Source organism: Hyperolius riggenbachi, chromosome 10, assembly GCF_040937935.1.
Source record: "Hyperolius riggenbachi isolate aHypRig1 chromosome 10, aHypRig1.pri, whole genome shotgun sequence".
NCBI lineage: Eukaryota > Metazoa > Chordata > Amphibia > Anura > Hyperoliidae > Hyperolius > Hyperolius riggenbachi.
The window spans coordinates 292,549,343-292,564,634 of NC_090655.1; the positions used below are offsets into that span (position 1 = coordinate 292,549,343).

A 15,292-nucleotide genomic window follows, 5' to 3' on the forward strand; every position below is an offset into this window, starting at 1 on the left:
GGGACACCTATACCTGCTACCTATACTGGGGGCATTTATACCTTGCTACCTATACTGTGGGCATCTATACCTGCTACCTGTACTGGGGGCATCTATACCTGCTACCTATACTGGGGACACCTATACCTGCTACCTGTACTGGTCGCATCTATACCTGCTACCTATACTGGGGACACCTATACCTGCTACCTATACTGGGGGCATTTATACCTTGCTACCTATACTGGGGACACCTATACCTGCTACCTATACTGGGGGCATTTATACCTTGCTACCTATACTGGGGGGCACCTATACCTGGCTACCTATACTGGGAGCATCTATACCTGCTACCTATACTGGGGGCACCTATACCTGCTACCTACACTGGGGGGCATCTATACCTGCTACCTATACTGGGGGCATTTATACCTTGCTACCTATACTGGGGGCACCTATACCTGCTACCTGTACTGGGGCCATCTATACCTGCTACCTATACTGGGGGCACCTATGCTTGCTACCTATACTGGGGGCACCTATACCTGCTACCTATACTGGGGGCACCTATACCTGCTACCTATACTGGGGGCACCTATACCTGCTACCTATACTGGGGGCACCTATACCTGCTACCTATACTGGGAGATACTGTACCTGGCTAACCTATACTGGGGACACCTATACCTGGCTACCTATACTGGGGGCACCTATACCTGCTACCTATACTGGGGGCATATACACATGCTACCTATACTGGGGGCATCTATACCTTCTACCTATACTGGGGGTACCTATACCTGCTACCTATACTGGGGGCATTTATACCTTGCTACCTATACTGGGGGCACCTATACCTGGCTACCTATACTGGGGGCACCTATACCTGCTACCTATACTGGGGGTACCTATACCTCCTACCTATACTGGGGGCATCTATACCTGGCTACCTATACTGGGGGCACCTATACCTGGCTACCTATACTGGGGGCAACTATACCTGCTACATATACTGGGGGCACCTATACCTGCTACCTATACTGGGGGCACCTATACCTGCTACCTATACTGGGGGCAACTATACCTGCTACCTATACTGGGGGCACCTATACCTGCTACCTATACTGGGGGGCACCTATAACTGCTACCTATACTGGCTGCAGCTATACCTGGCTACCTGTACCGAGAGCATGTATACCTGGCTACCTATACTGGGGGCATCTATACCTGCTACCTATACTGGGGGCAACTATACCTTCTACCTATACTGGGGGCACCTATACCTGGCTACCTATACTGGGGCACCTATACCTGCTACCTATACTGGGGGCATATACACATGCTACCTATACTGGGGGCATCTATACCTTCTACCTATACTGGCTGCAGCTATATCTGGCTACCTATACTGGGGCACCTATACCTGCTACCTATACTGGGGGCACCTATACCTGCTACCTATACTGCGGACACTTATATCTGGCTACCTATATTGGGGACACTTATACCTGCTACCTATACTGGGGACACTTATATCTGGCTACCTATATTGGGGACACTTATACCTGCTACCTATACTGGGGGCACCTATACTTGCTACCTATACTGGGGTGCCTATACCTGCTACCTATACTGGGGGCACCTATACCTGCTACCTATGCTGGGGGTACCTATACCTGCTACCTATACTGGCTGCAGCTATATCTGGCTAGCTATACTGGGGGCACCTATACCTGGCTACCTATACTGGGGTGCCTATACCTTCTACCTATACTGGCTGCAGCTATATCTGGCTACCTTTACTGGGGTGCCTATTAGGCCTGAAAGATAAATCGAATTTAAATCGAAATCGCGATCACCAAGATCACAATTTCAGAATCGTCAAAGTGGCGAATATGGCGATCACATCATTTCCACATGTGGAAGTTTGAAGAAGCGCCTTCAAACTTTCCCAGAGTCCCAGTGCCCGCAGCGTTGGACATACCTTCCATCCTCTATCGCCCTCTGCCGCCTCTTGTGCCTGGCAAAACTTTGGGTTCCTGTATGTCACATGATATACAGGAAGTATGCCGTGCATTAGAGCCTGCAGGAGGCAAAGTGGATAGACGGGCATCGCTGGACTCGTGCTTGAAGCTATGTCCAGAACTGATGCAACTTGGGGGACAGAGGACGCACAGAGAGAGAGACACAGGAGACACAGAGGGGGCACAACGAGAGACACAGAGGGGGCACAGAGAGAAAGAGTGGGCACAGAGACACAAAGGAGGCAAGAGAGAGACCCAGAGGAGGCATGAAGAGGCAAAGGGGGCACAATGAGAGACAGGGGGACAGAGGGGGAACAAAGCTTGATTTGAAGGACATTGTGAATCGAATCGAAATCGTAATTTTGGACAGAAATCGCTCAATTCAATTTTTTCCTAAAATCGTTCAGGCCTAGTGCTTATACCTGCTACCTATATTGGGGGCAAGTATACCTGCTACCTATACTGGGGCACCTTTACCTGCTACCTATGCTGGGGGCATCTATACTTGCTGCCTATACTGGGGGCACCTATACCTGCTACCTATACTGGCTGCAGCTATACCTGGCTACCTATACTGGGGGCACCTATACCTGGCTACCTATACTGGCTGCAGCTACACCTGGCTACCTATACTGGGGACACCTATACCTGGCTACATATACTGGGGGCACCTATACCTGGCTAACCTATACTGGGGGCATCTATACCTGGCTACCAATACTGGCTGCAGCTATACCTGGCTACCTATACTGGGGGCATCTATACCTGGCTACCTTTGCTGGGTGCACCTATACCTGGCTAACCTATACTGGGTGCAGCTATACCTGGCTACCTTTTACGGAGGGCATGTATACCTGGCTCCCTATACATATCTTATATTGTTGTATTCAGCAAAATCAGGTCTTTTACAAATAATAACATTTTGTCAGTACATGTAATTCTTCTATGAAAAGAAAAACACAACAGAAAAAGATTTTATATTATTTAACTTTTTTTTATAACATCAAAAAAGACAATTATGTGCTTTAGGATAAGAAGGCACGCCGTGGTTCGCGTCAACAAATGTCAATGTGCAGACATATAAAAAAACAACTATAGGAAAACGTGCACACTTGTGCCAAGGGCATAGAAAGATCAGAAAGGATCAGAGCTCCCCCAGGATCCAGCCGTGGGTGCAGTATGCTGTCCTTTTGATCTTTGTCCCCAGACAATCACGGTCACATGCCAAAAAAAAGGAGAGCCAGATATAGTGTAATACTGTAACTAAAGTACAGTCCTCAAAGGGACACCATCACCAAACTAAAAGGTGTATAAACACTAAGGGACCACCTCGAGTCAGCAACAGTTCCTGGACACCCCCCTATGTGTCCGCACTCACCGTGCTGGCCTCCTAACTCTCCGGAGGTGGGATCGATAGTTTGAGGAGGTAGAGATCGTTTCACCACTTGTTAAGAAAATTAATCCGCATAGGGCTGCAATTTTAAGCACCCCTGATGAGTCAACGGCTTGACGAAATGCATAGGGCGGAGCTTTAGCACACGTGACGAGACTGGATGCGGAAGTGGTACCGGCGGGGAGAAGGGAGCAAGCCTGGATCTTACGCTACAGCAGCTGAGCGGTTCCCGGGACTGTACTGTTATGCGCTTTTGACCCTATGAGGCTTGTGAGTGCTTTGGATTTTTAAATCTTATTAGATTTTCGGAATTACGCTATGTATGGTGCTTTAAATTGCAGCCCGATGCGGATGAATTTGCTTAACAAGTGGTGAAACGATCTCTACCTCCTCAAACTATCGATCCCACCTCCGGAGAGTTAGGAGGCCAGCACGGTGAGTGTGGTCACATAGGGGGGTGTCCAGGTACTGTTGCTGACTCGAGGTGGTCCCTTAGTGTCTATACACCTTTTAGTTTGGTGATGGTGTCCCTTTAAGGACTGTACTTTAGTTACAGTATTACACTATATCTGGCTCTCCTTTTTTTTGGCATGTGACCGTGATTGTCTGGGGACAAAGATCACAAGGACAGCATACTGCACCCACGGCTGGATCCTGGGGGAGCTCTGATCCTTTCTGATCTTTCTATGCCCTTGGGACAAGAGTGCACGTTTTCCTATAGTTGTTTTTTTAGAACATATTTCATTCAAAAATGTTGTAATATCTCCAGAAAAAGTACATTTTGTGTCAGTTTTTAAGCCCAATTCATTGAGGAAAAACAATATATAATACGTCCAATTTCATGTAGGTTTTCCTAATGAGTGCAAAATGTCTAAAAACTGCGTAGCAGTAGATGTTTGCGTTTAGAACAAATCAGCTGGCAGGGAAAGTGTTAATGTTTTACAAGCCAATGCAGTGAGCAGCATGAAAGAGTCCTCAGGATTGTGGGTAAATAGGCTGCCGTGTCATCTGTCTCACCAGTGTGAGAGCTCATGTATGATAAGGTCTGATCTCTGTACAAAACATTTCCCACACTCAGCACATGGATAGGGCTTCTCTCCAGTGTGAGATCTCTCATGTGTGACTAGCTCTGATTTCTGTGCAAAACATTTCCCACACTCAGCACAAGAATAGGGCTTCTCTCCAGTGTGATATCTCTTGTGGGTGAGAAGCTTTACTTTATCTGCAAAACATTTCCCACACTCAGAACATAAATATGGCTTCTCACCAGTGTGAGATCTCTCATGTATGACAAGCTGTGATTTCTGAGTAAAACATTTCCCACACTCAGCACATGTGTATGGCTTCTCACCCGTGTGAGATCTCTCATGTGTGAGTAGCTGTGATTTCTGTGCAAAACATTTCCCACACTCAGCACATAAATAGGGCTTTTCTCTAGTGTGAGATCTCTCGTGTCTGCCAAGTTCTGATTTCTGAACAAAACATTTCCCACACACAGCACATGTATAGGGCTTCTCACCAGTGTGAGATCTCTCATGTGTGACAAGGGTTCCTTTCAGTTTAAAACATTTCCCACACTCAGCACAAGGATAGGGCATTTCTCCAGTGTGAGATCTCTCATGTAGGATAAGTTGTGATTTCTGTACAAAACATTTCCCACATTCAGCACATGGATAGGGCTTCTCACCAGTATGTGATTTCTCATGTATAACAAGCTGTGATTTATATACAAAACATTTCCCACACTCAGCACAAGAATAGGGCCTTTCTCCAGTGTGTTGTCTCTCATGTAGGATAAGTTGTGATTTCTGTATAAAACATTTCCCACACTCAGCACATGAATAGGGCTTCTCACCAGTATGTGATTTCTCATGTATGACAAGCTGTGATTTATACACAAAACATTTCCCACACTCGGCACAAGGATAGGGCCTTTCTCCAGTGTGTTGTCTCTCATGTATGATAAGTTGTGATTTCTGTATAAAACATTTCCCACACTCAGCACATGAATAGGGCTTCTCACCAGTGTGAGTTCTCTCATGACTGACAAGGGTTCCTTTCAGTTTAAAACATTTCCCACACTCAGCACAAGGATAGGGCTTTTCTCCAGTGTGAAATCTCTCATGTCTCCCAAGGTCCGATTTCAGAACAAAACATTTTCCACACTCAGCACATGAATAGGGCTTCTCACCAGTATGTGATTTCTCATGTATGACAAGCTGTGATTTATATACAAAACATTTCCCACACTCAGCACAGGGATAGGGCTTTTCTCCAGTGTGATGTCTCTCATGTATGATAAGTTGTGATTTCTGTACAAAACATTTCCCACACTCAGCGCATGAATAGGGCTTCTCACCAGTATGTGATTTCTCATGTATGACAAGCTGTGATTTATATACAAAACATTTCCCACACTCAGAACATGAATAGGGCTTCTCTCCTGTATGGGATCTCTTGTGTAGGACAAGCTGTGATTTAAATACAAACCATTTCCCACACTCAGAACATGAATATGGCTTCTCTCCAGTGTGAGATCTCTCATGTCGGAAAAGATGTGATTTCCATACAAAACATTTCCCACACGTGGAACAGGAATAAGACCCTCCAGCAGGGGGAGAGCTGTGCTGGGTAAGAGGCCCCTCAGGGTTAGACAGGTGAGGGGAGTCTGGGGGAATATTTGGGGTCACCAGGATATCTGCAGGAGACTCTTGTCCAGTGACATCATCATCCGTTGTACAGTCTGTGGATACAGAGAGATGAGTCTCTGAGAGGTTCCTGATGCCGGGACTCCGCGCTGCAAATAGAGAAACATCATCACTTCCTGTTAGAGAATTCTGAGGGGAGGAGCCATTATCATTAGGGAGGGTCAGTGAGCTGCTGAGAATTCCAAGTTAGTGCAAAGATGATGCAGAACAGGAATGGACACAAATATAGCAGCTGCATTACTTTGCATATAATTTGCACCTTCTCAGAGTTATTTGCATGTCACTGACCATCAGTAATTATCAGCCTGACATAAAACTACAGAAGGTTGTGCTCATTACAGGCAGCCGATCACATGACAATACCTTTGCCTTGCATGAATATTAAATGTAACTACCAATTAAGCCAACAATTTCCTGACAAATCAGCGTATCTGCATACAATTTGCATTATATCTGCATACAAGTCAGATTTATTTGCACCTCACACCGAGTCGGTAGTTATGAGTTCCCATAATTCCTGGTTGGTAATAGCGCTTACAAATCATAAATGTAAATTCATAATTGGCCGCAATGATGAATGCCGATTACGGATGTACTCTAAGCTGCATTTATGAGTCGGTAATTACGGTTCCAGACCAATCACAGTGTTGCTAGCAACCAATAGGAATGAGGTAAGCTTGGGACCACCCCTCCTTATATAAGGCAGCGGCCATTTCATGTTACCCTCCTTATATAAGGCAGCAGCCATTTCATGTATCCCTCCTTATATAAGGCAGCAGCCATTTCATGTGTCCCTCCTTATATAAGGCAGCAGCCATTTCATGTATCCCTCCTTATATAAGGCAGCAGCCATTTCATGTATCCCTCCTTATATAAGGCAGCAGCCATTGCATGTATATCTCCTTATATAAGGCAGCAGCCATTTCATGTATCCCTCCTTATATAAGGCAGCGGTCATTTCATGTATCCCTCCTTATATAAGGCAGCAGCCATTTCATGTATCCCTCCTTATATAAGGCAGCGGCCATTTCATGTATCCCTCCTTATATAAGGCAGCAGCCATTTCATGTATCCCTCCTTATATAAGGCAGCGGTCATTTCATGTATCCCTCCTTATATAAGGCAGCAGCCATTTCATGTATCCCTCCTTATATAAGGCAGCAGCCATTTCATGTATCCCTCCTTATATAAGGCAGCGGCCATTTCATGTATCCCTCCTTATATAAGGCAGCGGCCATTTCATGTATCCCTCCTTATATAAGGCAGCGGCCATTTCCTGTATCCCTCCTTATATAAGGCAGCAGCCATTTCATGCATCCCTCCTTATATAAAGCTGCAGTCATTTCATGTATCCCTCCTTATATAAGGCAGCAGCCATTTCATGTATCCCTCCTTATATAAGGCAGCAGCCATTTCATGTATCCCTCCTTATATAAGGCAGCAGCCATTTCATGTATCCCTTCTTATATAAGGCAGCAGCCATTTCATGTACCCCTCCTTATATAAGGCAGCAGCCATTTCATGTATCTCTCCTTATATAAGGCAGCAGCCATTTCATGTATCCCTTCTTATATAAGGCAGCAGCCATTTCATGTGTCCCTCCTTATATAAGGCAGCAGCCATTTCATGTATCCCTCCTTATATAAGGCAGCAGCCATTTCATGCATCCCTCCTTATATAAGGCAGCAGCCATTTCATGTACCCCTCCTTATATAAGGCAGCGGCCATTTCCTGTATCCCTCCTTATATAAGGCAGCAGCCATTTCATGTATCCCTCCTTATATAAGGCAGCAGCCATTTCATGTATCCCTCCTTATATAAGGCAGCAGCCATTTCATGTATCCCTCCTTATATAAGGCAGCAGCCATTTCCTGTATCCCTCCTTATATAAGGCAGCGGCCATTTCATGTATCCCTCCTTATATAAGGCAGCAGCCATTTCATGTGTCCCTCCTTATATAAGGCAGCGGCCATTTCCTGTATCCCTCCTTATATAAGGCAGCGGCCATTTCATGTATCCCTCCTTATATAAGGCAGCAGCCATTTCATGTATCCCTCCTTATATAAGGCAGCAGCCATTTCATGTATCCCTCCTTATATAAGGCAGCAGCCATTTCATGTGTCCCTCCTTATATAAGGCAGCAGCCATTTCCTGTATCCCTCCTTATATAAGGCAGCAGCCATTTCATGTATCCCTCCTTATATAAGGCAGCAGCCATTTCATGTATCCCTCCTTATATAAGCGGCCATTTCATGTATCCCTCCTTATATAAGGCAGCTGCCATTTCATGTATCCCTCCTTATATAAGGCAGCGGTCATTTCATGTATCCCTCCTTATATAAGGCAGCAGCCATTTCATGTATCCCTCCTTATATAAGGCAGCGGCCATTTCATGTATCCCTCCTTATATAAGGCAGCGGCCATTTCCTGTATCCCTCCTTATATAAGGCAGCAGCCATTTCATGTATCCCTCCTTATATAAGGCAGCAGCCATTTCATGTATCCCTCCTTATATAAGGCAGCAGCCATTTCATGTATCCCTTCTTATATAAGGCAGCAGCCATTTCATGTACCCCTCCTTATATAAGGCAGCAGCCATTTCATGTATCTCTCCTTATATAAGGCAGCAGCCATTTCATGTATCCCTTCTTATATAAGGCAGCAGCCATTTCATGTGTCCCTCCTTATATAAGGCAGCAGCCATTTCATGTATCCCTCCTTATATAAGGCAGCAGCCATTTCATGCATCCCTCCTTATATAAGGCAGCAGCCATTTCATGTACCCCTCCTTATATAAGGCAGCGGCCATTTCCTGTATCCCTCCTTATATAAGGCAGCAGCCATTTCATGTATCCCTCCTTATATAAGGCAGCAGCCATTTCATGTATCCCTCCTTATATAAGGCAGCAGCCATTTCATGTATCCCTCCTTATATAAGGCAGCAGCCATTTCATGTGTCCCTCCTTATATAAGGCAGCGGCCATTTCCTGTATCCCTCCTTATATAAGGCAGCGGCCATTTCATGTATCCCTCCTTATATAAGGCAGCAGCCATTTCATGTATCCCTCCTTATATAAGGCAGCAGCCATTTCATGTATCCCTCCTTATATAAGGCAGCAGCCATTTCATGTGTCCCTCCTTATATAAGGCAGCAGCCATTTCCTGTATCCCTCCTTATATAAGGCAGCAGCCATTTCATGTATCCCTCCTTATATAAGGCAGCAGCCATTTCATGTATCCCTCCTTATATAAGCGGCCATTTCATGTATCCCTCCTTATATAAGGCAGCTGCCATTTCATGTATCCCTCCTTATATAAGGCAGCGGCCATTTCATGTATCCCTCCTTATATAAGGCAGCAGCCATTTCATGTATCCCTCCTTATATAAGGCAGCAGCCATTTCATGTATCCCTCCTTATATAAGGCAGCAGCCATTTCATGTATCCCTCCTTATATAAGGCAGCAGCCATTTCATGTATCCCTCCTTATATAAGGCAGCAGCCATTTCATGTATCCCTCCTTATATAAGCGGCCATTTCATGTATCCCTCCTTATATAAGGCAGCTGCCATTTCATGTATCCCTCCTTATATAAGGCAGCGGCCATTTCATGTATCCCTCCTTATATAAAGCTGCAGCCATTTCCTGTATCCCTCCTTATATAAGGCAGCAGCCATTTCCTGTATCCCTCCTTATATAAGGCAGCAGCCATTTCCTGTATCCCTCCTTATATAAGGCAGCAGCCATTTCATGTATCCCTCCTTATATAAGGCAGCAGCCATTGCATGTATATCTCCTTATATAAGGCAGCAGCCATTTCATGTATCCCTCCTTATATAAGGCAGCAGCCATTTCCTGTATCCCTCCTTATATAAGGCAGCAGCCATTTCATGTATCCCTCCTTATATAAGGCAGCGGCCATTTCATGTATCCCTCCTTATATAAGGCAGCAGCCATTTCATGTATCCTTCCTTATATAAGGCAGCAGCCATTTCATGTATCCCTTCTTATATAAGGCAGCGGCCATTTCCTGTATCCCTCCTTATATAAGGCAGCGGTCATTTCATGTATCCCTCCTTATATAAGGCAGCAGCCATTTCATGTATCCCTCCTTATATAAGGCAGCGGCCATTTCATGTATCCCTCCTTATATAAGGCAGCAGCCATTTCCTGTATCCCTCCTTATATAAGGCAGCAGCCATTTCCTGTATCCCTCCTTATATAAGGCAGCAGCCATTTCCTGTATCCCTCCTTATATAAGGCAGCAGCCATTTCATGTATCCCTCCTTATATAAGGCAGCAGCCATTTCATGTATCCCTCCTTATATAAGGCAGCAGCCATTTCACGTATCCCTCCTTATATAAGGCAGCGGCCATTTCCTGTATCCCTCCTTATATAAGGCAGCGGCCATTTCCTGTATCCCTCCTTATATAAGGCAGCAGCCATTTCCTGTATCCCTCCTTATATAAGGCAGCAGCCATTTCCTGTATCCCTCCTTATATAAGGCAGCAGCCATTTCATGTATCCCTCCTTATATAAGGCAGCAGCCATTTCATGTATCCCTCCTTATATAAGGCAGCAGCCATTTCATGTGTCCCTCCTTATATAAGGCAGCAGCCATTTCATGTATCCCTCCTTATATAAGGCAGCGGTCATTTCATGTATCCCTCCTTATATAAGGCAGCAGCCATTTCATGTATCCCTCCTTATATAAGGCAGCGGCCATTTCATGTATCCCTCCTTATATAAGGCAGCGGCCATTTCATGTGTCCCTCCTTATATAAGGCAGCAGCCATTTCCTGTATCCCTCCTTATATAAGGCAGCAGCCATTTCATGTATCCCTCCTTATATAAGGCAGCAGCCATTTCATGTATCCCTCCTTATATAAGGCAGCAGCCATTTCCTGTATCCCTCCTTATATAAGGCAGCAGCCATTTCATGTATCCCTCCTTATATAAGGCAGCAGCCATTTCCTGTATCCCTCCTTATATAAGGCAGCAGCCATTTCATGTATCCCTCCTTATATAAGGCAGCGGCCATTTCATGTATCCCTCCTTATATAAGGCAGCGGCCATTTCATGTGTCCCTCCTTATATAAGGCAGCAGCCATTTCCTGTATCCCTCCTTATATAAGGCAGCAGCCATTTCATGTATCCCTCCTTATATAAGGCAGCAGCCATTTCATGTATCCCTCCTTATATAAGGCAGCAGCCATTTCATGTATCCCTTCTTATATAAGGCAGCGGCCATTTCCTGTATCCCTCCTTATATAAGGCAGCAGCCATTTCCTGTATCCATCCTTATATAAGGCAGCAGCCATTTCATGTATCCCTCCTTATATAAGGCAGCAGCCATTTCATGTATCCCTCCTTATATAAGGCAGCAGCCATTTCATGTATCCCTCCTTATATAAGGCAGCAGCCATTTCATGTATCCCTCCTTATATAAGGCAGCGGCCATTTCCTGTATCCCTCCTTATATAAGGCAGCGGCCATTTCCTGTATCCCTCCTTATATAAGGCAGCGGCCATTTCCTGTATCCCTCCTTATATAAGGCAGCAGCCATTTCACACATCCCTCCTTATATAAGGCAGCAGCCATTTCATGTATCCCTCCTTATATAAGGCAGCGGCCATTTCATGTATCCCTCCTTATATAAGGCAGCGGCCATTTCATGTATCCCTCCTTATATAAGGCAGCAGCCATTTCATGTATCCCTCCTTATATAAGGCAGCAGCCATTTCATGTATCCCTCCTTATATAAGGCAGCAGCCATTTCATGTATCCCTCCTTATATAAGGCAGCAGCCATTTCATGTATCCCTCCTTATATAAGGCAGCAGCCATTTCATGTATCCCTCCTTTATATAAGGCAGCAGCCATTTCATGTATCCCTCCTTATATAAGGCAGCAGCCATTTCCTGCATCTCTCCTTATATAAGGCAGCAGCCATTTCATGTATCCCTCCTTATATAAGGCAGCAGCCATTTCATGTATCTCTCCTTATATAAGGCAGCAGCCATTTCATGTATCCCTCCTTATATAAGGCAGCAGCCATTTCCTGTATCCCTCCTTATATAAGGCAGCAGCCATTTCATGTATCCCTCCTTATATAAGGCAGCAGCCATTTCACACATCCCTCCTTATATAAGGCAGCAGCCATTTCATGTATCCCTCCTTATATAAGGCAGCAGCCATTTCCTGCATCTCTCCTTATATAAGGCAGCGGCCATTTCATGTATCCCTCCTTATATAAGGCAGCAGCCATTTCATGTATCCCTCCTTATATAAGGCAGCAGCCATTTCATGTATCCCTCCTTATATAAGGCAGCGGCCATTTCCTGTATCCCTCCTTATATAAGGCAGCGGCCATTTCCTGTATCCCTCCTTATATAAGGCAGCGGCCATTTCCTGTATCCCTCCTTATATAAGGCAGCAGCCATTTCATGTATCCCTCCTTATATAAGGCAGCGGCCATTTCATGTATCCCTCCTTATATAAGGCAGCAGCCATTTCATGTATCCCTCCTTATATAAGGCAGCAGCCATTTCATGTATCCCTCCTTATATAAGGCAGCAGCCATTTCATGTATCCCTCCTTATATAAGGCAGCGGCCATTTCATGTATCCCTCCTTATATAAGGCAGCAGCCATTTCATGTATCTCTCCTTATATAAGGCAGCAGCCATTTCATGTATCCCTCCTTATATAAGGCAGCAGCCATTGCATGTATCCCTCCTTATATAAGGCAGCGGCCATTTCATGTATCCCTCCTTATATAAGGCAGCGGCCATTTCCTGTATCCCTCCTTATATAAGGCAGCAGCCATTTCATGTATCCCTCCTTATATAAGGCAGCAGCCATTTCCTGTATCCCTCCTTATATAAGGCAGCAGCCATTTCCTGTATCCCTCCTTATATAAGGCAGCGGCCATTTCATGTATCCCTCCTTATATAAGGCAGCAGCCATTTCCTGTATCCCTCCTTATATAAGGCAGCGGCCATTTCATGTATCCCTCCTTATATAAGGCAGCGGCCATTTCATGTATCCCTCCTTATATAAGGCAGCAGCCATTTCCTGTATCCCTCCTTATATAAGGCAGCGGCCATTTCCTGTATCCCTCCTTATATAAGGCAGCAGCCATTTCATGCATCCCTCCTTATATAAAGCTGCAGTCATTTCATGTATCCCTCCTTATATAAGGCAGCAGCCATTTCATGTATCTCTCCTTATATAAGGCAGCAGCCATTTCATGTATCCCTCCTTATATAAGGCAGCAGCCATTTCACACATCCCTCCTTATATAAGGCAGCAGCCATTTCCTGTATCCCTCCTTATATAAGGCAGCAGCCATTTCATGTATCCCTCCTTATATAAGGCAGCAGCCATTTCACACATCCCTCCTTATATAAGGCAGCGGCCATTTCATGTATCCCTCCTTATATAAGGCAGCGGCCATTTCCTGTATCCCTCCTTATATAAGGCAGCAGCCATTTCATGTATCCCTCCTTATATAAGGCAGCAGCCATTTCACACATCCCTCCTTATATAAGGCAGCAGCCATTTCCTGTATCCCTCCTTATATAAGGCAGCGGCCATTTCATGTATCCCTCCTTATATAAGGCAGCAGCCATTTCCTGTATCCCTCCTTATATAAGGCAGCAGCCATTTCACACATCCCTCCTTATATAAGGCAGCAGCCATTTCATGTATCCCTCCTTATATAAGGCAGCGGCCATTTCATGTATCCCCCCTTATATAAGGCAGCAGCCATTTCATGTATCCCTCCTTATATAAGGCAGCAGCCATTTCATGTATCCCTCCTTATATAAGGCAGCGGCCATTTCCTGTATCCCTCCTTATATAAGGCAGCGGCCATTTCCTGTATCCCTCCTTATATAAGGCAGCAGCCATTTCATGTATCCCTCCTTATATAAGGCAGCAGCCATTTCATGTATCCCTCCTTATATAAGGCAGCAGCCATTTCCTGTATCCCTCCTTATATAAGGCAGCAGCCATTTCATGTATCCCTCCTTATATAAGGCAGCAGCCATTTCATGTATCCATCCTTATATAAGGCAGCGGCCATTTCATGTATCCCTCCTTATATAAGGCAGCGGCCATTTCCTGTATCCCTCCTTATATAAGGCAGCGACCATTTCATGTATCCCTCCTTATATAAGGCAGCGGCCATTTCCTGTATCCCTCCTTATATAAGGCAGCGGCCATTTCCTGTATCCCTCCTTATATAAGGCAGCAGCCATTTCCTGTATCCCTCCTTATATAAGGCAGCAGCCATTTCATGTATCTCTCCTTATATAAGGCAGCGGCCATTTCCTGTATCCCTCCTTATATAAGGCAGCAGCCATTTCATGTATCCCTCCTTATATAAGGCAGCGGCCATTTCATGTATCCCTCCTTATATAAGGCAGCAGCCATTTCATGTATCCCTCCTTATATAAGGCAGCAGCCATTTCATGTATCCCTCCTTATATAAGGAAGCAGCCATTTCCTGTATCCCTCCTTATATAAGGCAGCAGCCATTTCATGTATCCCTCCTTATATAAGGCAGCGGTCATTTCATGTATCCCTCCTTATATAAGGCAGCGGCCATTTCATGTATCCCTCCTTATATAAGGCAGCAGCCATTTCCTGTATCTCTCCTTATATAAGGCAGCAGCCATTTCATGTATCCCTCCTTATATAAGGCAGCGGCCATTTCATGTATCCCTCCTTATATAAGGCAGCAGCCATTTCATGTATCCCTCCTTATATAAGGCAGCAGCCATTTCATGTATCCCTCCTTATATAAGGCAGCAGCCATTTCCTGTATCCCTCCTTATATAAGGCAGCAGCCATTTCATGTATCCCTCCTTATATAAGGCAGCAGCCATTTCATGTATCTCTCCTTATATAAGGCAGCGGCCATTTCCTGTATCTCTCCTTATATAAGGCAGCGGCCATTTCATGTATCCCTCCTTATATAAGGCAGCAGCCATTTCATGTATCCCTCCTTATATAAGGCAGCAGCCATTTCATGTATCCCTCCTTATATAAGGCAGCAGCCATTTCATGTATCCCTCCTTATATAAGGCAGCAGCCATTTCATGTATCCCTCCTTATATAAGGCAGCAGCCATTTCATGTATCCCTCCTTATATAAGGCAGCGGCCATTTCATGTATCCCTCCT

At 45.0% G+C, this 15,292-nt stretch overlaps 1 protein-coding gene across 1 annotated transcript in view; it reads right to left on the bottom strand.

Annotated features, from left to right (window-relative positions):
- Positions 1-15,292, bottom strand: part of LOC137537304 (uncharacterized) — a 114,400-nt gene that overhangs the window by 82,174 nt on the left and 16,934 nt on the right. The window contains exons 2-3 of the mRNA XM_068259380.1: positions 4,414-6,193; positions 1,964-2,018 (exon numbers count right to left, since the gene is read on the bottom strand). Coding sequence (XP_068115481.1) covers positions 1,964-2,018; positions 4,414-6,193 — 1,835 coding nt within the window. The remainder of the gene's footprint in view (positions 1-1,963; positions 2,019-4,413; positions 6,194-15,292) is intronic.